The sequence below is a fragment of the Lithohypha guttulata genome, assembly GCF_036872675.1.
Source record: "Lithohypha guttulata strain CCFEE 5908 chromosome Unknown scaffold_1, whole genome shotgun sequence".
NCBI lineage: Eukaryota > Fungi > Ascomycota > Eurotiomycetes > Chaetothyriales > Trichomeriaceae > Lithohypha > Lithohypha guttulata.
The window spans coordinates 2,910,704-2,931,923 of NW_027042750.1; the positions used below are offsets into that span (position 1 = coordinate 2,910,704).

The following is a 21,220-nucleotide window of genomic DNA, read 5'->3' on the forward strand; positions in this document are numbered from 1 at the left end:
ACCACACCAGGCACTAGCTCGTTGGATTTGCTTCTGGCATTTGGCAACTCGACGGCTCTCTTTGCACAAAAGCTTCACGGATCTTGGGCATCTTGACTTCAGGGCGTCTCGAACGTTCTCGAGCTAGTGCTCCGCTCGTTGTTGCGCTGCATGAGGTGCTCGCGACAAGCCGACTCTTCAGGCGGAACCATCTTGCTCGCCAGAGTCCAAAGGATCCAGGAATGCCCAGTCACTAATCGAGTATTGGTCACTTGCCTTGACCTCGATCGTTCGCCCAAACTCTCGGTTCGACCTCGACAGAATAGGGGGCCCATCGGTTCGAGTCGTTTGCAGACCAGACACCTTAGCTGAGTCTAGGTTAGCGATGGTGAGTACACACGGTTCGATCCCGCTTAAGAATGCAAGGCAAATGAATCAGCTTCAGTCACTGACTGGGCGTGTCTACCACAGTAGAGATGGACGTCTGCGTATCCTGTATAGGACGTCGGATCATCGTTCAATGGCACGACGATCATATTGCTTGAATGCTGTGAACATCGAGCTTGGCCTTCGCGCAACGTCGTTAACGTGAATTTGAACAGCAGGGATCAAAATGAAAACCTTCTCTTGGAAATGGTTGTCGAAGTTTTATGTTTCCTGCCTACATCCAAACTTGCTGCCCTTGTACGAGTACCGCTGACAATAGCGGCCATGAATTACCCAGACACGAAGGCTGCATTGTGTGCATTAATTTGCAGACATCTACAATTGTTAGTTTACGGATATAAGAACCAATCTACTCACGCTTTCACTAACTCATTTTCTCGACGGACTTTGCAAATTAATGCACCCAGAACCTCTTCTTCGTAGCATTTCCACAAACTCAAGAACGACTTCCGACTTGCGTCATGTCACATCTCCGTCGCTTGGTAATTGCACCATCGCGTGGATCTCCCGCTTCGTCGGGAACACGATTGACTGGAGAACTTTAAAGAGCTTCTTTGTTTCCGTGCTTCCACTTCACTCGCCTCAACCATGTTCTTTCTGCACGATCACCGTGATGGCGGCGTCATTATCACGAAAAAGATACTATCGTTTTTCTCTTGGTACGACCAGCGCGAAGTCTGTTGAACTAATCTTTCAAAAATGGTATCCGCCCGAGCAGGGGTCTATCTCGGTCAAAGGCATGCACGCCTCTCATGCTCAGTTTTGCTTGTCCTAAGAGAAGATCGAGCCACATGGAGCTTGACTAGCTCGTGTGATGCTTGCGCTGTCGGCTAGATTTTGAGGTCCTAATGTGTCAAAGGCAATGGCTAGAGGGTTGCGCCCACTGCATATATCAGAATCCGCAGAATGTTTAAATGTCTGGCAAAAAATCAACTTGGTTCTGTGATATAAGTTCATTGTAAGTCCTTGCGGTATCGAATCTCTCCGCAGGCAGTTCCTACCCATACACCTTTGTTGGCGGAAACTAGCAACGACACTGCAGTGCTGTATCACCTTGGCGCTACTCGAGGAGCACGTACCATATATCGACCGATAACAGGTTCGAGCTGTAACGGCTACACGTAGTTGGGGCGAAGACTCCTACGTGTGCCTCTGTATCTCCGGTTTCGACATCGAATTGCAATATGGCTTCTACCTCGTCGAAAGTCGGGCATGGTCTGGCTAAGGTTCTGGGTATCAAGCTTGATCAACACAACCCCCCAGAGGAAGTTTTGACTCGGGGTGAATCAGCCTATTCTGTCGATACTGCCGACACATACTACGATTCAGAGCCCACAACGGCAGAGTGGCTACATGACCTCGTTCCTGGTCGCTCAGCCGTAATCAGCTATTTCAGAGACCTCTTCCCATTTACGAGATGGATTATGCGATACAATTTAGTATGGTTGACAGGAGACTTGGTGGCAGGTATCACCGTTGGCTGTGTTGTCGTTCCACAATCTATGGCATATGCCAGGTTAGCTGAGCTACCTGTCGAGTTCGGCTTGTACTCTTCCTTCATGGGAGTCCTTATCTATTGGTTCTTCGCTACTTCAAAAGATATCACGATCGGTCCTGTCGCAGTCATGTCGACACTAGTCGGCAACATTGTCGTGCGAGTCCAGGACCAACGTCCTGATATCCCTGCTTGGCAAGTTGCTAGTGCTCTAGCCATTGTCGCTGGTGGTATCATTTGTTTCTTGGGCCTTATTCGTTGTGGCTGGCTCGTTGAGTTCATTCCGCTTACTGCTATTTGTGCCTTCATGACAGGATCGGCCATTAACATCGCTGCCGGTCAAGTTCCTGGTATGATGGGTATCTCAGTCAAAGGATTCAACACTCGCGATTCAACTTACAGGGTCATCATCAACACACTCCGATACCTTGGCCATACAAAACTCGATGCCGCTATGGGTCTTAGTGCTTTGGTAATGCTCTATCTGATTAGAGGCTTCTGCAACTTCATGGCAAGGAAACAACCTCAAAGACAGAAGGCATGGTTCTTCACCGCAACCTTACGAACAGCTTTTGTCCTTCTGTTGTACACTATGATTAGTTGGCTCGTACAACGGCATCATAGAAAGAGCCCAACCTTCAAAATCCTGGGCAAAGTTCCACGAGGCTTCCAACACGCGCAGGTTCCCGTTGTCAATAGCGAAATCATCTCACTCTTTGTAAGTGAGTTGCCTGCCACCGTCATTGTCCTATTGATCGAGCACATCGCCATCTCTAAGTCTTTCGGTCGCATCAACAACTACACTATCGATCCTTCGCAGGAGCTCGTTGCAATTGGTGTTACGAATCTTCTCGGCCCATTCCTCGGTGGCTATCCATCGACAGGATCCTTTTCACGAACCGCAATCAAATCTAAGGCTGGTGTCCGTACTCCACTTGCCGGTGTCATAACCGCTGTCGTGGTCTTGCTTGCAATTTACGCCCTGACTGCTGTGTTCTTCTACATACCGAGCTCGGCACTCTCTGCAGTCATCATTCACGCAGTGCTGGATTTGATCACTCCACCTAACACCGTCTACCAATTCTGGCGAGTCAACCCACTCGAGACGATCATCTTCTTTGCAGGTGTTCTAGTCACAATCTTCACCACCATCGAGAATGGTATCTACACCACAGTCTGTATTAGTGTCTTTGTCCTGCTGTTCCGTGTCGTCAAGGCACGAGGACAGTTTGTCGGCAAGGTCAAGATCCACTCTGTCATTGGCGATCAATACTTGGAAGACAAGACACAAACGAACTCAACAGACCCCGCCAAGTTCTACGATGACGATGTTGCCATCAGAGACACCTTCCTGCCCATTGACCACACTGACGGCAGCAATCCCTCAATTCAGGTCGAATCACCGTACCCAGGTGTCTTTATCTATAGATTCACCGAAGGTTTCAACTACCCCAATGCTAACCACTACCTCGATTATCTTTCACAATATATCTTCCAGCATACCCGACGTACCAATCCAGCTGCTTGGGGACGTCCTGGCGATAGACCATGGAATAATCCTGGTCCTAGACGAGGAAAGACTGAGGATGATCGTTCTCACCTTCCCACACTCAAGGCTGTGATCCTTGACCTGTCCGCGGTCAACAACGTCGACGTCACTAGCATTCAGATCCTGATCGACGTACGCAATCAGCTTCAACGTTATGCTGCACCAGACGTCGTACAGTGGCATTTCGCTTCAGTCCGCAACCGATGGACCAAGCGTGCCTTGGCATCCGCAGGCTTCGGCTTCCACACTGGACCGAACGATGAGACCCACCGATGGACTCCGATCTTCAGTGTTGCTGAGATCGGTGGCTCTTCTTCAGCTGCTGCTCAAGCTGACCGAGAAGCACATCAAGGCATCTCTGGAATCCGTACTCGCGATGAAGAGGCCAACAACAAAATCACCGATGAAAAGATCGCCCCTGCTAGTTCTAGCAGCTCTAGTGACGACCTTCAGAAGGAGGTTGGAAAGAGCAAGGTGTACAGCGCACCACGTAAGGCGGTCGTACATGGTCTGAATAGGCCCTTCTTCCATCTTGACCTTACCAGCGCTTTACAAGCAGCCATTGCCAACGTTGAAGCAGACAAACAGGCTGGTCGGACTTACAGCACAAGCATTGGTCTGCGGTAGTAGGAATCGAAATTTGGTATAGATGGTCGAAGGATGGCGCAGTAAGCACCTGTGACATCAGGATGATGGACGCCAAAATGGACCTTCAAGGAGACGGAAAATTGATACCCATATGAATAATGTGATCATAACACATAATGCAATTATATTCAGCAGTGAACTCTTCCTCTTTTTTCTTCCCCTCATGCCACCTAGGAAGCACGATCATCAAGATGTCTGTGCTGCCGGTCGTTCACCACACCCGCAATAAACTTACAATAATCGCAGACCTTCACAGCTGCCCACTCCAATGATTTCGCCCCTTGTCTTCCTCGGTTTCTCGGTTTCTCGGTTTAAATTCTGAAGTCATGCGACAGGGTTAGCGAACCGAGTTAGAAGCCACAAATTTCACGGACACAGCAGCACCTCGGTTTCCTGAAGCAGCGAAGATACCAGCGTAGAAGACGCGCACAGAAACGAGATTGTTCTTTTGCAACGAAATTCAGCAGAAATGCGAATCATCGTATAGAATTAGACAAGTCCGGAACGGGCATTGATTCACCTCAAATCTTCCACAGATTCTTGCTTCACCTCTACCTTCTCTTCATGTAAAACACCACCACCATCCAATTTAATCTCCGCCTCCTCCTTCTCGACCTCAACATCCACACCCTCCTTCTTGACTCTCTTCCTCTTCTTCTCTTCCTTCTTCACCCACCCCTTAACCTCGCCTTTACATAACCTTCTTCCAGCAAGCGGACACTCACCACACCTCCTCCCAATAGGCAAACACACAGTTTGCCCCAGCCCGACCAGCATCTTGTTGATCTCATGCCACTTATCATGCGGGAGCCATCCCTCAAGCCATTCCCTCGTCTGCTCTGGTGTCTTGGTGGTATGCCAGCCCCACAGATTCGTGATCCGATGAACATGTACGTCAACGCCTATCCCGACGTCCTGCTTCCATGCTGCACTCATACAGAGATATGCCATTTTGGGACCGACGCCTGGTAGGGAGACTAGTCCTTCAATGGTATCGGGTATATCATTTTTATATTGAGATTGCAGGATCTGCGCGACTTGCTTGATGTGTTTTGTCTTTGTGTTGTGGAAGCCTACTTTGCCTATTAGGCTGTCGAGGTGGACGGGATCGGCTTTGAGGATATTCGCGACCGTTAGACAGGACGTGAGAACCTTGCCTGTCGTTGGGTCTGTAGGAGCATGGGATGCGAGCTCTGTGTGTAGTCTTTGCATTGCTGCGGCAGTGACTGTGTCTTTTGTCTGAGAGGACAGCATGAGGGCTGTGAGGGTGTGATAGCGTTGTTCGTGGGAAGGAGATGCTTGGTGGTACAGGTCCTCACAGCCCATTGTGTCGACGGGGGCTATAGGATTCGCAGCGCGAAAGTCTCTGATAAGGTCATATATCGTGTCCCAGTTTGAGGGAGGTTTGTAGCGCAGCGTTCCTCCTGGCGAGGTTGAGCGTTTTGCTGGAAGTTTCGGTAACGATTTAGATGGGGAGCCGGTCTCTTCTGCAAAGTCTTCATCCTCCGAGGCTGCGACATCGTCTTCGTGTTCTTCGTGTTTTACTGCTTTCCGTCTGGGTGTTCTCGAGGGAGTCTTCCGTTCAGTCTTGATGATAGTTTTTGGAATTGCGGGCGAAGCAGCTACCCCATTCCTCTTTCGCTTCTTCGAGGACCCCGGAAGACTTCCAACATCCTCTATATCGCTTGCTGGCGGCGGAGTTGAGTCCAAAGTGGTAAGCTGTTCCTCCTCTTTGACCTCAACTGTACCATCATAACCCAGTGCAAAGGTGGCGATACTCTTTCCTGCAGTCCTCGAGCTCCTCGTTGATCTTGTATTGGTCGTTATCGCATTGAATATACGACCCGTATCTCGCGAAAGCTTGGAAGTGCGCATTCTTGCTGTGATGCTGCTTGAACGACCTTCAGTGGACGCAGTCGGTATCTAATCGAGCTGGAGCTCGGGGAACTTTTCGAGCTTGAGGACCCCTTATCGATCGAGGTGGATCTACCCCGGATCTTGTCGCGCTAGGCACGCTCAGTGCCTGCATTAGCGATGACTCTAGGCGCGAGGTCGGAACAGCAGCTGACCGTGGCCGGACAATGCAGCTGCGAAAGTCGTGTGGCTGGTTCGGGATATCAGCCAAAATTGAATGTGCTGAGTTTCTCAGCAAGCGACCTCGTTTTCGACTTCAGCTACATCGGATTCCTCGATACAACACTCACACAAAGCAGCAAACATGTCACGCACCTCCTCCCGCGCCTCAGCTCCACGCAGCTCACGCGCAAGCCCATCCAATCCCCTCAAACGCCTCACCAACGAAATCAACGACCTCCGCAGCTCTCCCAACGATGCAGTCCTCCACCTCGGCCCAGCCAACGACGACGACCTCTTCCACTGGGAAGCTGTCCTCAAAGGTCCACGCGACCAGTCCTCACCCTACGCTGGCGGCCTCTGGCTCCTCTCCATAGAAATCGCATCAAACTACCCTCTCAGCCCACCAAAAGTCCGCTTCGTCACGGCTATATGCCATCCCAATGTACATTTCCAGACGGGTGAGATTTGTCTGACTCTGTTGACGACGGAGCACTGGGCGCCGAGCTACACTCTGAGCAGTACGATGAGTGCGATACAGCAGTTGCTGAGTGATCCAGGACTGGACAGTCCTTTGAATGTGGATATTGCGAATTTGTATAGAGAGGACGATGCTGTGGGGTGGGAGAGCTTGATTAGATTTTGGACGGCAGAGAAGAGGTGGCAGGGAGAAGGGAGTGCTGGTTGGATCACGCAGATGGGACCTGGCACGGGTGGTTATTCTGGGCAGCAGAGTCAGTATGCAGGAATCTAGCATGATCTGGTCCCTCACTCAAGTCAGTATTATTGTGGACATCTATGCTCGAGATATTAATGGTTGCCAGTAAGTGTTCGTGTGTTTGGAAGATATGTCAAGCTTTTTCAAATTAAGCAATTATGAACATTCTGAAAGATCATGGCGTGTGAATGCCAGCAGACCATGCTAAATCTCCGACGTCGTACCAAGTCCTGTGCTGATTTGACCTCTTCTTCCAGAGTGAATACAAAAGACCATCACGCTAACGGCGGAAAGAAGCATTCTCCCACAAATGAAATCGTCACTGTTCAATAGACATTTTTGGCGATGCAGGAGCCTTTTCCGAGAGAGTGTTTGCCCTCTTCCTGCCAAAGAAACTCCTCGTCTTGCTTTTGCTCCGTGGCTTCTTCTTTTCACCTTCATTGATCGCCAATCCTCTCGACCTTGTAATTTTGTCGTCATTATTATCGTTGTATTTCTCCTTGTATATCCAACTATTTCCAATCATACTCACACCCTGGTCGGCTGCTAGGCGGTAGAATTTGGCTGCTCGTTTGAGGTCTTTCTTGCATCCGACACCCTCTGCATAGCAGAAACCTGCTTCTGTCATGGCATCGACATCGCCCCAAGTTCCCGCTATCTCGAAACAGCGAAGGGCTAGAGCTTTGTCCTGCTCCACTCCCCATCCGTTGAGGTGACTTATTCCTAGCTCGTAGATAGCTAATGCAAATTGAGCACGGTGAGCTTTCTTCTCCTGGAAGTCGGCCTTGGGCAAGGGACTTGCACCATTCTCGTCTTCGGCCACCTCTAGCATACCAATGTCAACAGCTTTGCGCAACAGTGCCACACCTTCCTGAGGGTTTGCTCGCATACCCCAGCCGTGCCGACACGCCAGAGCGTACAGCAGCATTCCAGTCGGGTGGTTCTGCTTTGCAGCTATCCTCAGGTGATACGTCGATTCCTTCAAGCTACCATTCTGGTGCAGGGATATAGCTTTCTCAACGTGCTCGTCTGCACTCAGAGCCTGATAGTCGCTATGTGATCGTGCAGTCGTCGGCCTAATAGTGCTAGCTGATCTCTCTGTCGAAGTAGTAGGTCTGGACGATCTTAATGACATGTCGTCCACGGTCGAGCCAGGTATTGTGGGCAAAGTCGGCATAAATGATTTATTCGTGGGAGAGCTGTCATGTAGGGATTTAGACCGTGGTTCTACTACAGCAACTGCGGTATCGGGTATCTGTGTGGATCTTGAGGAAGATGATCTTTCAGGTTGCTCCGTAGCTCGAAAATTGTTCTGTTCAAATCCAAATGCGAAATCAGTACGGGCAGACATTGGGGTCTGCTGCGCATAGCTCGGCTTTACGAGATCGACACTTGACCGACCAGGATGGAAACCAAGCCTAGCAGATGGAGAGCCATTTACCAGAGGATCGTCCTTGTCGGCAGGAGACTGTGGTAGAGGCATACCAGGAAAAACCGGTTCTTTCCATTCGAGGGTTGGACCAGATAATTCAGAAAATAGTTGCGAAACGCGCTGTACCGCTTTATCGGAGAACTTCCCCCTTGGTAAAGTAAATTTATTATGCGTGTACGGAGAATCTGATGAAACAATGGATCCGTCTGACAAGACAGACCTGTCGTCTTCGAAAGAAGTCAGGCTCCTGGCCTGTTCCGATAAGTGCGAGGATTTCCGCTCCAGCGAATGACCTGGTCGAGTTGGAGAGTCGACCTTCAGATTCATAGTTGCTGGACTCATAGGCCGAGAAAAGTTGAACTGATTTCTAGCTTTAGTCAAGCTTGCAACAGAAATCTCTGATCTGTTCGAAGGGGTCCGCTCGTGCTGAGAAGGCAGTGCTGGAGAGACAGGGAAAGACATGCCACTGCTATTGGACAATTTCCGAGGTTGTGAAAACGTAGATCCAGCATTGGAGCTTGTATAGTCGTCATCTGAACTTTCGGGATATGGTCTACTCTTCGTAAATGGCGCAGAAGGAGGGACTAAACCACTGGAATACGTCGTTTGAGGGATGCTCGATAATGCTTGGTGCATGCCTGAAGGACGAATAAACTGTTCGTTTACGGGCTCAGGTGACGATGTCCTTTGCAAGTCAAAGTAATCCTGAGTATGTAAGGTGGAAGGGTGCTCCTGGGGAGTCTTGAATACCTGGTTGTGTGAATGATCTTCGTTTGGTGCAATAGCACCCAATCGTGGATACGAGGACGTTGGCCTCTGTAGAGGTTCATTGTATTCTGGATTAAATCCTGACGACTGGAGATCTTGCCTCTGTGGAATCGGAGGAACAGTCTCGTCGGACTGAGCTGAAAGAGAACGAAAACATGCTGGTCTATTGGCCTGGTGTTGGGAAAGCGATTTAGTGATCACAGCTGGTGGCAATCTGCTCATCCGCCGTTCTCCTGCAATCCTTGTTGCCTCCAATTCTTTCGCCAGACGTCGACTCTCTGCGGCAATGGCATCGAGTGGTGAAAGAAGGGGAGGAATCTCGCCATCAAAATGCTGAATACGAGGTGATGGGTGGGCTGAACGTGCTGTACCAGCAGCACCAAAGGCGCGCGAACCTGTCGCTGATAAGTCTATGTACATCGGCCGCTCCATGACTTTCACAGCGGTCGTCCCTGCATCGGATGGTTTTCTGTCGGACAAAGAGATATGCGAGTTGCAGGCATAAGACAGTGGGCTGTGTTTAGTTACGTGGTGAAACTGTTGTACAGAACTCGTTTGTGATACAGAAAATTACTGCATGCAAGCCACGCTGCTTACTTGGAACGGCGGATTAAGTCGACGACGATATGGTACAGAACACGAAAGGAAGTCTGACTGCACGTCTGGTTGAGGATACACAGTTTCAGATGCAACATGTACTGAGCAGAAATTGACCGCGACGCACCAAGTTTGGAAGTTTACAAGGATGCTCCTAGTCGAAGTTGCAGGCGTGACACCTCTAGTGCTGGGGAGGAGGAGCTCTTTGGTGGGTTTCTGTCGCGACAACGCTGTTTGCCGAAGCTAACGAGCTTGGCGACTGCAGGTCGCAGTTTTCCCCCGTAAAAGGACATGCAGCATGGGGCTGGCTATTCATTGTGGCTACTCCGTACACGAAGTAGTGCCCTGAAAATCACAAGTACCTGTACAGGCTCTGTTCATGTGTTGCTACGAGCACCAAGACAGCTGTATGGCTTGTATTATCAAAGCTGCGAGCTCTTACATCTTCGCCTTGAACGGTTGGATCACCTTCCTGCGATCATCCGTGCCGAGATAACCATGTCGAGATCTTTCTAACTTAAAATTGTGTCACCAACATCAAGAGTGAAGTTTTTGGCGAGCTGGTTTTTTTCCTGAGATAAAACCCTAAATTGCCAGCAGCATTTAGTTTTGATCAGCACGACTTAACGCCGCACCAAGTCTTGACCGGCAAGCGTCTTCGTACCAACGCAATCCTAGATGGGCAGTGCGTAGTTTCTCAGGCTGATAACCTGCGAACGAACAAACAGAAAAGGTCTTGCAGAGCGGCACTGGATAACAGGCAAGCTTGCAGACACAACTGAGACAAGCATGATCAACGAACCATGCTGTGCTTTGGTTTTCGTTTGTTGAGACTTCTCCAAATGTTTGGATTTGATCAGATCCTGACGGACTGGTGGAGGCCTGGACGATGATCATTGATTCCACCAGAGTACGAGGATCAGAAAGATGCTGATTCGCTACCTTTTTGTTGCTAAATTCATCCTCACCTTCATCTCGAATAATGTCTATCACCTCAAGTGGTAGCTGGCCAAATGATGACAGGCTCAGCTGTTCTCGATGATACTTTCCTGGCTCCTACTTAGTTGTTGCTCAAGCAATAGCAGCACCAGATGGCAGCAAGAGCGCAACTCCAAAATCAGTCAGCCACAGCCATGGCTTCGTTGAGTTAGTGCCGTGGCGCTCGTAAGCTCCAGCTAGCAAGGCAAATTTAGCGATCATTTCGACACCTAATTACTTGACGGCTGACTCTAGGAGGTAAGTGACGATACCTTGCCTGGCTCGTTATGCGTGTTGAAGGTGATGCTCAATTACACCCATTGGATATACCTGAGGTTTCGCAATAGCGATTAAGTACAGTTGGGATACTTGACCAACATGGCGACTTTCTATAAGTTGATGGGCGTGGCATCAGACGGCTTCGACCCTGAACAACGATTTGTAACGTCCTGGTTACTTCCACCGTCGCTACTCGCTGCCTATCGTCTTCTGTTTGCCCTCTTCGATTGGGCCACCATAATCACCATTTTTATCTGGGACGGGATCAATGACCCTGATGAGATCGCTAGGGACTTCAGCTACTTCACAGCATTGACATGGTGGGGACTTACAACTTACTTGACAATATCGGGGCTGCATACGCTTGTTTATTCTAGCAAAGGGTACACCTGGTTGCATCGAAGCTGGCCCCGTCCTTTGCAGGTGCTTCACAGCTTGTTCTATACGACTATTGTGGTGTTTCCTTTTATTGTTACAATTGTTTACTGGGCGATCTTGTACGATGGGCCGTGGTTCTCTGTCAAAATGAGTGCTTTCGCAAATGTGAGTTCCACAACAACCCAGATGTTTCTGCTAACACTGGTAGGTATCGAGGCACGCCTTGAACTCGTTAGCTGCACTTCTCGAGATAATCCTTCCGGCTACGAGCCCTCCACCTTGGCTACATGTCCTCTTCCTCATTGTTCTGTTGGCAATGTACTTGGGTCTTGCTTACGTGACACATGTAACACAAGGCTTCTATGTCTACAGCTTCTTGAACCCGGCGCGTGGGGCTGGTCAACTTGCAGGATACATTGTTGGAATTGCGGTTGCGTGTGTCGTGATCTTCCTGCTCGCTCGGAGCCTTGTTTGGGCTAGAAAACGCTTTACCGGTCCTGGAAAGAGAAGCAAGAATGATATGCCTAGACACAACGATCCGTACACTGATCAACAACTGGAGATGAGTGCGAAGTAAACGGATGCGCCAACTTCGTGTATCGACCCAGTGCGACAATTGCAAACCTACGTAAAACGAGCCAGCACAAATCTGGTCAACGTCTTTGCATGCTGTGCGTCATGGCACAGTTGAGGTGCATGAACGGTCCCCACCAACCTGAATAAGAGGCTAAATTCGGACACGAACAAAAGCTATCAATTACCTGCATCAAGCTAATTCTCGTGGAATTGCTACACGTCCAACCATTTTATCGATGAAGCTGATGGATATGCTACTCACGCAAGCTGCTCCAAACACACCAAGCATTAAGACCATTCGCGATGTCGATGCATTTCTCAATCAATTGCTCGTACCACACCTACCTTGGAGTCTTCCATTGCTTGAAAGATGTCAGTTTCACCGCAAGCACAAACAATCTGCGCCTAATGCAGAAATTTGGTTTGCAGCCACATCAGAAGCGCAATCGCACTCAGAATCGACTTGGATAGCTACGTATATCGATCTGACCAATTCGGGTGAGACCCAGATCTGGATCTTTGCTTCATGGGAATCAGAGTTTAGCACCAGAGCAAATCCAAGGCTTGCGATTCAGGAATCACCGAAATTTCCTATTTACCAAATGCTAATTGAGGCACTATTTCGACATTTGAAGCAGAATCACATCCCCAACTTAAGCCATAATCCTCCTCCACAATGGCTGCGTCTTAAAGCTGAAGGCAAAATCGTTTCAGAGCCTTTTTCAAGGTCCAAGGTGTTATTCGGCACGATAGCAGAATGTAATTGGCCTTTTCTCGACGAGTACGAACGCAAAGACCCCAATAGTGCAATATCAAGGGCGGACAGATCTTATCTGAAGTACATAGTGAGCTCAAAGCCTGATTCATTACCGCCGAGGAATATTCCGGAAACTCTGCACTTCGCGCCTATGCAGGACAGACACCTGCAGACCATTGTCGACCGTACAAACATTCCACGAACGCTCGAAACTTTGAAGCAATTGCCTAATATTGTATCTTCGATCGTGCTAACACACCTGTAGCCTGGGGCTTGCTAGGCAAAGACGGAAGTCTCAGCAGTTTGCATATGGAACCAGAATATCGACGACGCGGGCTTGCCGCACTGGTCGCAAGACGGCTGATTGCAGCTCAGACAAGTCTTTTCGATGAGGCCACTAGGAACCACGAGACATCCAAGGACACCACTATCCTTCCTCAGACCATTTACTCGCATGCTGATGTCTCGGACAAGAACGTGGCTAGTCAGAAGGTTATGGAAAACGTAGGCGGGAAGGCTATGTGGCGGACTGCATGGATCGAGATAGATATTGGCGAAACGTAGCCAATTTGAGCAATAGCAGGATGAATAGAGCGGTGCTTGATGCAACCATTTTGTTCGCGATACGGCTGAAAAGACTACGCGTACCCACCTACGCGATGTAGCCAGATTCGACGCGTCAAGTTCGCGTGTCGATCGCGTTCTCAGATCCGAACACGATCTTCCAAACCAATGAAGTCATCATAACTTTTCTCCGTTCAAAGGGCATGCGGTGCTGCCCCTGTATGAGCCGCTCTCCAGCGGTACTCGAGTGGCAATACACGTCCTCGAGATCTTTCGCGTTTGTGTGTTGATTACTACTGTTCGACAGGCAGGATTTTGTTTGCACCTTTGAAAAATTGCATAGCTCCAATCTAGATCTTACACTCCCGGAATATGTCTGTGGCTTAATCTCCTTCACTCCATCGATCGCAGCACCTTTGCCTTGCTTTCGAACCGAGCTGGTCAGCAGATCAACATGGCGACTGCTGTTATCCCGCGGGATGTGCACATGAAAAACGCAGACGAAGCGGACATGCAAGATCGAAAGACAGCGGCGACAAAGGCAATGCAGGAGGAAGACGAGGATGTTGAGGATGTGGACTTGAAATCAAAAGCCCTGACCAATCTTCTGAAGACGAGTGGAGTATTTGTTGCAATCATGGCAGACAAGATGAAAGAGCAACAGAGGCAGAACGCTGAAAAAGCACGGCGCGAGGCGACGAGGAAGAAGAACGCCGAGGCTAGGACGCAGGAAGTAAAAGGAACCACGAGGCGGTCTACCAGAGTACAGGTTGATGGGGAGCACGACGAAAACGAGGTCAAGAGAGACGACGACCCGAAAGAGGCTCAGACGTCTAAGAAAAGTCGTGGCAGACCAAAGCGCGAGGACTCCAAGAAACAGAACGGTAGCATTGTGGACTTTTTAGATAAAGATCAACTCAAGAATGCTGAAGAAGGCCCAACAGTCCAAGAAGCGCTCGCGGATGCTGCCGACGAGATCGAGGAAAAAGGTGAGGGACTTGGTGCTCAGGATCTCGTTGCGACCGAACAGCCAAAATTGGTTACTGGCGGCAAAATGCGTGAATATCAGCTTGAAGGTCTAGAGTGGCTCAAAACGTTATGGATGAATGGCCTCTGTGGCATTCTCGCAGACGAAATGGGTCTAGGAAAGACTGTGCAGGCGATATCACTAATTGCATTCTTCAAGGAGAACAATATTGCAGGACCATTCCTCATCGCAGCGCCATTGAGTACGGTAAGAAATTGGATTGAGGAGTTCAAAAGGTGGACCCCTGAGATCAACACTGTGCTCTACCACGGCAGCAAAGAGGAACGAGCTGAAATCAGAAAGAAGCACATGAAAATCCAGCAACAAGGTAAATTCGAGTTTCCGGTAGTTGTGACCAGCTACGAGATCTGTATGAACGACAAGCAGTTTCTTGGCAATTACAAATGGAGATACATCGTGGTTGATGAAGGGCATCGCTTGAAGAATATGAATTGTAAGCTGATCAAGGAATTAATGACCTATAATTCTGCAAATCGTCTACTCATAACGGGTACTCCATTGCAAAACAACATCGCTGAGCTTTGGTCGCTGCTACACTTTCTGTTGCCTGAGGTCTTCAACGATCTAGACAGCTTTGAACGTTGGTTTGACTTTTCAACTGTTCTTGACGACAAGGAGGAAGGAGATGGCAAGTCCAAGAAGCGCAAGAACAACCTTGTTTCTACTATGCATGCAATCCTCAAACCGTTCTTGTTGCGAAGAGTCAAGACGGATGTAGAGTCCAGTCTTCCACCTAAAAGAGAATACATACTTTACGCTCCTCTCACAACTGAACAGAAGGAGATCTACAAGGAGATTCTGGCTGGAACGGCACGATCGTACCTCGAAGACAAGGCAGTTGAGCGGATAGAGGCTCGGTCGAGGACAGCATCCCTCAAGCGCAAGGCAGATGACAGTGGCAGGAACACACCTATGAAGTCCATCAAGACCGGCAGGGCTGCTACTCCAGCAACCAACGCCTCGCGTGCAGGTACACCAAACTCCGTAGCATCAGTTTCTTCGACGAGACGAGGTCGGCAGAACGCACGCCGTAACTATGAAGAGATAGGAGATGGAGAGTTCGACAGACGTCTGAGACAGATCGAGAAAGGACAAGATGCCGACTTGAATGGCAACAATGCGTCTTCCGAGGAGCCGGACTCTGACGAAGAAGCACTACAACAACGATCCCGCACACTCAAACTCGCGAAGCAGGAGATTGCGTCCAAAAAACTTCAAAATCCCATCATGCAGGCTCGACTTGCTTGCAATAGCCCTCACAACTTCTACTGGCCATTCGCATCCCACGATCCTGATATCGACGATGAGCTGGATTTGACGCCTGTCGACGAGACCTTGGTGACATCTTCTGGCAAGCTTCTTCTTCTCGATACCCTTCTTCCACAGCTTCTAGCATCTAAACACAAAGTCTTGATTTTCTCCCAGTTCAAAACAACCCTGGATATCCTTCAAGCATATTGCGAAGAGCTGCGCAATTGGTCGGTATGTCGTATCGATGGCTCTATCTCTCAAGATGAGCGCTATGAGCAGATCACCTCTTTCAATTCACCCAAGTCGAAGAACAATGTCTTCCTTCTTAGCACCCGAGCGGGCGGTCAGGGAATCAATCTCACTGCTGCTGATACTGTGATTCTTTTTGACTCAGACTGGAATCCACAGCAAGACCTTCAGGCTATGGACCGAGCTCATCGAATCGGCCAAACCAGGCCAGTTATCGTATACCGCTTCGCCAGCCGGGGCACAGTCGAGGAAACTCTACTCCTCAAAGCAGACGCCAAGCGCAGGCTCGAAAAGCTCGTCATCCAGAAGGGCAAGTTCAAGTCCCTCGTTGACGGTGTAGATGCCAAATCTCGCAAATTGAAGGCTGGGGATGTTGCAGTCGAGGACTTCAAATCCGCTCTTGGTGCAGCAGGTGACGACTATGACTTTGAGAAATACGATATCTCTGACTTGGTGGCTGAGAAGGGCGGGAAACTACTTAGTGACGAGGAGTTGAAGATTCTGACTGATCGAAGACCTGAGGCATACGAGAAGATTGCAAGAGGCGAGAACATTGGTGGCAGGGACCAAGCTTGGAAGGTTGCTGAGACGAAAAGCGATGGTTTGGAAGAGCTAACGACGAGGAAGAACCCTAAATAAGAGTGCCGATATTCAGTAGCATGTCGTCGATAGATCTTGGACTGTGCTTGTCTTGGCTACGTAGCATGATAGTTTTGTACACGCCTGACAAAGTCAGCCGTTTGCCATAATAGATCACTTCACAAGACGCCTCGATTCTGCTAGGAAGCTCATCCTCCTGACGAATACACCTTTTGCATTTCTGTTGGCATGCCTCTTACCAGGAGAACAGTACCACCAAGGTTTAATCGAAACTGGCCACCGGGTCTTTCTGCAAGGTTAGCTCAACAAACAGGTATTAAATGGTGACGCTGGTGAACGAGTTGCAAGCATGAAAAGCGGTAGTGTTTGTTCCACATCCTTTTTGTACACAGAACATCCATGTGGTGCTACAGAGCGGAATATACCTTGCCCCAGCATATGTCACTACCAGGCATATGTTTTTTTTAATTACTTAGACACTCGCTCCATTCTGTCCTGCTCACGTCCTCAAACCAAGCAGTAAGCTCGTGCTCTTGCCTTTACCCTCACCACCAGCGTCGCCACCACCTGGCAGATAGGTGACATTGGGATTCGCCGCTAAAGTCTGTGCAATCTCTCTACTGGCTTCAATTCTTCTGATCTGCACTAGACCATCACCAGCCTTTGCGATCGCCTTGCTAATGATATCAGCGGATTCAGCTTCACCCTCAGCTCGGATAACATTTGCTTGTCTCTCCTGCTCGGACTTCTCGACGGTGAACCTGGCTCTCTCTGCGTCTTGCTGTGCGATCTGCTTCTGCTCTACAGCTCTTGTAAACTCTCGGCCGAAAGTCATATGTGTGATTGAGACATCTTCAAGGGCAATGTTGAATTCTTGAGCTCGCTTAAGCAAGTCGGTTCGTATCCTGTTTGAGACGGCTTCTCGCTGTGTGATCAGCTCTGCGGCGTCGAATTGTGCGATAACGGATTTGAGAACTTCGTTGCCGATGGAGGGCAGGACTCTTTCGTCGTAATCTTGTCCGAGGGACTATGAAGCTCGTTAGTATCTCGTTCGGTCCGCAGATATGTCATAGTAGCTAACCTGGTAGATCTTAGGCAGTCTCTGCACCTCAGGACGATGTAACACTCTAAGTGTCAAGCTAACCATCTGCAAATCCTTGCTACCGGTCGTGGTCGAAATATTTCTCGGCTTTGTCCTGACATCGTATATGATAGCTTTTTGTAGCCATGGAACCAGGAAATGCGTTCCCTCATTGACCACCTGATCCTTGACTCCTGACAGTCTGTCGAAGATGACTGCGCGAGAACCGCCTCTTACATCGTAGATGGCGGCTTGTCCGAAGGAAATGCCGATGAAGACTGGGATCGCCCATCGCGAGACGGCGTTGAGGACGTTTGGAGCAGCCATATTGACGACTGTTGCGAGATGGAACGGAGGACCAGGCACAAAAGATAGGATGGCAAGATTAAAGGTTGTGCCGCGATGACTTTCAGTTGCCTTAGGAAATAGATCATGATACGTACGAGTACGCGCTAGCAGGAATCCGCCTAATTCTATGCCTCAGGCTGCCAAGTATCGACCTTCCTGAGCTCGATTCATTAACTTCACTTCCTGGCTTCCTCACCTCTACAATGCTTAGGTTATGGCATCAGCATTCTTGCCTCTAAGCCATTGTTTGAATGAATACAGGGAAGCAACTTTAGCATCCACACCTATCAGAGAATGCAGCAGTGAGATCTGTTTGCATAGTACACATAGATACATAAGGAAAGCCTTATTGAACTTTGATCCTTCCAGGAGACGAGCAGTAGATTTGGTCCATGGTCGTAATACTATAGCTCCAGACAGGTAACCAATATTAATAGTCGACTCTGGTTATGCGAGATACTACAACTGCGTACCTAGGCAACTGGCACGTGAACATGTGATTACACCAATTGGCCATTCCAAGCTCTTCTAGAAATGGACTATTCGCCTCGGAGCGGGTCTTGGCAGGCAGGTACATTTCATCCTATATCCTTGTCTGTAACTTTCATCATCTTTCCACCTATACCAGACTATACATCGCACTCAGAAATCGTCGATAACCTCCGTCCATCCTAGCCGTTTAACCTCTCAACAAACTCATCAAGATGCCACGATCAAGAGGCGGCGCAGCTCCAGCTCGCAGTGCTCCTACCCGACCACAAGCTGCACCTCCAGCGCGATCATCAGCTCCTCAGCAGCAACAGCGTCCCATGTCGACCGCACCTGCTCAGCAGGCTCCTCCTCAAGCTCAACAAAGCTCAGGTCTATTCGGCCAGATGGCAAGCACCGCAGCGTAAGTTAGACTATACCTACCTACCTGTCCATCCCAGGCCATCAAGTGGCAATGAAAGAGCATTTCCCAAGTTATTCCTACCACATCTCATCATCTTCAAGTGCAGAGACCAGTCACTAACTCGTCACAGTGGTGTTGCAGTAGGCTCCTCAATAGGCCACGCCATCGGCGGTTTCTTTGGCGGTGGTTCGTCTGCAGCTCCTGCCGAGCAACAGCCAACCCAACAGCCTATCGACAACTACGCTCCAGCTGGCCAGTACAGCGCTCAGCAAGCTGGTGGTCAAGACATCCCTGACGCCTGCTCGGTAGACCTTAAGAACTTCACGAGCTGTATGAATCAGAACCGTGGTAGCATGGATATCTGCGGGTGGTACTTTGAGCAATTGAAGGCTTGCAAGCGGGCTGCTTCGGAGTATTAGAGATGTGTGGAAGAGCAAGAGAATACAAGAGCCTGTTGTCAGGCACGTATGCCCTGCTTGTGCCCTAGCTTTAGCCGCGACGTGAGCAGGGATGAAGAGACTTGCTACCATGCATAGCCCGCCGTAAATACTAGTGGAATTAGATCTCCATCTCACCCATCGGCTAACCAATCTCCTATCGATATCGTTGCGAACCTGTGCTATGGGTCTCCTTCGTGCAGATCACAACTATGCCAGAGCGGAAAACCCAAGAATTTGATGAATCAGTTTCATGCACTATCGCTCTCCTACAACTCGGATGATCACCACACCTACTCTATCGACGACATCTTCTTCCGTCTGACCACCCTCACCCACCGTCGTCTCCTCCACTCGCCTGTCCTCCCCCTGCTCCCAAGGCTGATCTGTTCCTCCCAGTCCTTCTCCCCTTTCGCATCCTTGTCTTTCTTCCCCTTCTTCGCCCCTGTCTTGCCTTTCTCCTCCTCGCCAAAATGATAATCCCCATACGCCAACCATACCTCATCATCACGTTCCAATCCACTCGCTGTACTCGATGGCGGAGGTAAATCCCACACCCAACCACCGAAATCCGCATTGACACTATCTCGCCGCTCAACCTGCCAAGCCGCGGGATCGTAGGAAGTGACGTCGAACTCGACTCCCACAATCAGACGATCGTGAACCCACTCGCCAGCTTCGAGGTCTAGCTCCCATTTGGGGGTGTGCCAGGTCCAGCCAGTGGGCGGTTGTACGTCCTCGAAGAAGCGGGTGCCTTGAGGACGAGACCCTGAGATGCGGTGAGGTGAGAGAGGGTCGCAGGGTGTGGGTGTGTAGAGATGGTGTTGCCATTCTTGAGCTGGGGATGACCGGCCTATTGGTAGGAGTGGGCGGTGTTGAAGCTCGAACATTTCGACCTCGGCTGTTTCTGGGCTTGTGCTTAAGGTGATCTCGGATAAGGAGGTGAGTGTGCTTGAGATGGTACGGGTAGTCGAGTTGTTTGGTATAGGCAGGCCGTAGAGGTTTGGACGAGGTTCAGCTTTTATTGCTGGTTGTTTTGAGGTGTTGGGTTGTAACGTATCGGAATATTGTGCTGCTTTACGTTCGGCTTTCTTGTGTTGTTTTACCAGCCAAACTTGAGCCGTGGGGTGGCCTGAGACGATCATAGACCAGCCGGAGATGAGAAAGATGGTTCGGAAGGGTAGCAAGTGTGCTGAGATGAAGAGAATGCAACTGAGGAGGAACAGGTAGAGGAAGATCATGGAGGAATAGACCTCGTCGGAGAAGTTGGTCGCTGGTGCAATGTACTGTACCATGAGATCGTGAATGGCAGAGAAGTCAGCCATAGAGTTTTGAAGATCGCGCATATTTCGGAAGAAGTCTTTCGAAGTCTCGGCCGCAGGACGTATCGTGCGAGCTGGAGCAATGGGCGGACCCGCGTAGCTATACTTGTTGATCTGATCTATTTGCGTGGCAGTCGCCGCTCTTGGTGCTGGAGGTGGTGGTGGATGTCGTGCTAGAAATGCCGGAACCATAATGAAAAGTAGTGCGATGGCTAAAGGTAAGACTATGATGAGGTAAGGATCAAGGCAGATGAATGTATAAACAGCCAGAAACGAAAGTGTATGTGTAGTTGTTCTCCAAGTGAATAGCCTGATGAGACGATCCTGGAAGACGAAGACAATGCCTATACGTGCATTGAATTTTCGGAAGTTGTTAGACATTGTGCCCAGGCTAAAAGCAGGACGACTGACATTGCTTGACGAGCGTCGATCTTCTGTCTCTTCCTGACCTTCATAGTCTTCTATAGGGATGACTTGCTCAAGAAGTTTGTTGAACAGCCGATCTTGAATTGAAGCACGTCCAGGACTTAAGACGACTTTGCTAGAGGTAGTGGCATGTAGCTCCTGGGCTTTTCCTTTGACTCTCTCCCTGCTTGCGTTGAGACGTCGACCTAAGCGTTTCCTACGAGAGTCTCGAGTAGCATCGGTATCTGAGCCACTTTCCTCGATGTCATCAGAAGTCACAGTGAGTAGAGGCAAGGGTTCCTCGCGATTCGCGAAAGCGTCGGCTGTATATTCGTCCATTCTGAAGCAT

At 49.6% G+C, this 21,220-nt stretch overlaps 9 protein-coding genes across 9 annotated transcripts; 5 read left to right on the top strand and 4 right to left on the bottom strand.

The window, feature by feature from the left end:
• Positions 1-1,610: 1,610 nt before the first annotated feature.
• Positions 1,611-4,097, top strand: LTR64_001066 (uncharacterized protein; the record flags this gene model as incomplete). Its single annotated transcript, XM_064895447.1, has 1 exon — positions 1,611-4,097. The coding sequence occupies one exon, from the start codon at positions 1,611-1,613 to the stop codon at positions 4,095-4,097; it is 2,487 nt and encodes an 828-aa protein (XP_064758134.1).
• A 537-nt stretch (positions 4,098-4,634) lies between these two features.
• Positions 4,635-5,993, bottom strand: NTH1_1 (alpha,alpha-trehalase nth1; the record flags this gene model as incomplete). The annotated part of the gene is made up of 1 exon (XM_064895448.1): positions 4,635-5,993. One exon carries the CDS (start codon positions 5,991-5,993, stop codon positions 4,635-4,637), a length of 1,359 nt encoding a protein of 452 aa, XP_064758135.1.
• Positions 5,994-6,336: 343 nt separating this feature from the next.
• Positions 6,337-6,945, top strand: LTR64_001068 (uncharacterized protein; the record flags this gene model as incomplete). Its single annotated transcript, XM_064895449.1, has 1 exon — positions 6,337-6,945. One exon carries the CDS (start codon positions 6,337-6,339, stop codon positions 6,943-6,945), a length of 609 nt encoding a protein of 202 aa, XP_064758136.1.
• Positions 6,946-7,228: 283 nt separating this feature from the next.
• Positions 7,229-9,541, bottom strand: LTR64_001069 (uncharacterized protein; the record flags this gene model as incomplete). Its single annotated transcript, XM_064895450.1, has 1 exon — positions 7,229-9,541. One exon carries the CDS (start codon positions 9,539-9,541, stop codon positions 7,229-7,231), a length of 2,313 nt encoding a protein of 770 aa, XP_064758137.1.
• Positions 9,542-11,062: 1,521 nt separating this feature from the next.
• VPS8_1 (Vacuolar protein sorting-associated protein 8) lies at positions 11,063-11,918 on the top strand (the record flags this gene model as incomplete). Its single annotated transcript, XM_064895451.1, has 2 exons — positions 11,063-11,506; positions 11,550-11,918. The coding sequence occupies 2 exons, from the start codon at positions 11,063-11,065 to the stop codon at positions 11,916-11,918; spliced, it is 813 nt and encodes a 270-aa protein (XP_064758138.1).
• Positions 11,919-12,983: 1,065 nt separating this feature from the next.
• On the top strand, positions 12,984-16,425 carry IRC5 (putative ATPase; the record flags this gene model as incomplete). The annotated part of the gene is made up of 2 exons (XM_064895452.1): positions 12,984-13,178; positions 13,582-16,425. The coding sequence occupies 2 exons, from the start codon at positions 12,984-12,986 to the stop codon at positions 16,423-16,425; spliced, it is 3,039 nt and encodes a 1,012-aa protein (XP_064758139.1).
• Positions 16,426-16,885: 460 nt separating this feature from the next.
• Positions 16,886-17,794, bottom strand: PHB1 (Prohibitin-1, subunit of the prohibitin complex (Phb1p-Phb2p); the record flags this gene model as incomplete). Its single annotated transcript, XM_064895453.1, has 2 exons — positions 16,886-17,413; positions 17,468-17,794. The coding sequence occupies 2 exons, from the start codon at positions 17,792-17,794 to the stop codon at positions 16,886-16,888; spliced, it is 855 nt and encodes a 284-aa protein (XP_064758140.1).
• Positions 17,795-18,519: 725 nt separating this feature from the next.
• LTR64_001073 (uncharacterized protein) lies at positions 18,520-19,126 on the top strand (the record flags this gene model as incomplete). Its single annotated transcript, XM_064895454.1, has 2 exons — positions 18,520-18,707; positions 18,838-19,126. 2 exons carry the CDS (start codon positions 18,520-18,522, stop codon positions 19,124-19,126), a joined length of 477 nt encoding a protein of 158 aa, XP_064758141.1.
• Positions 19,127-19,437: 311 nt separating this feature from the next.
• On the bottom strand, positions 19,438-21,210 carry PEX29 (Peroxisome size and maintenance regulator; the record flags this gene model as incomplete). The annotated part of the gene is made up of 1 exon (XM_064895455.1): positions 19,438-21,210. The coding sequence occupies one exon, from the start codon at positions 21,208-21,210 to the stop codon at positions 19,438-19,440; it is 1,773 nt and encodes a 590-aa protein (XP_064758142.1).
• Between the last annotated feature and the right edge of the window lie 10 nt (positions 21,211-21,220).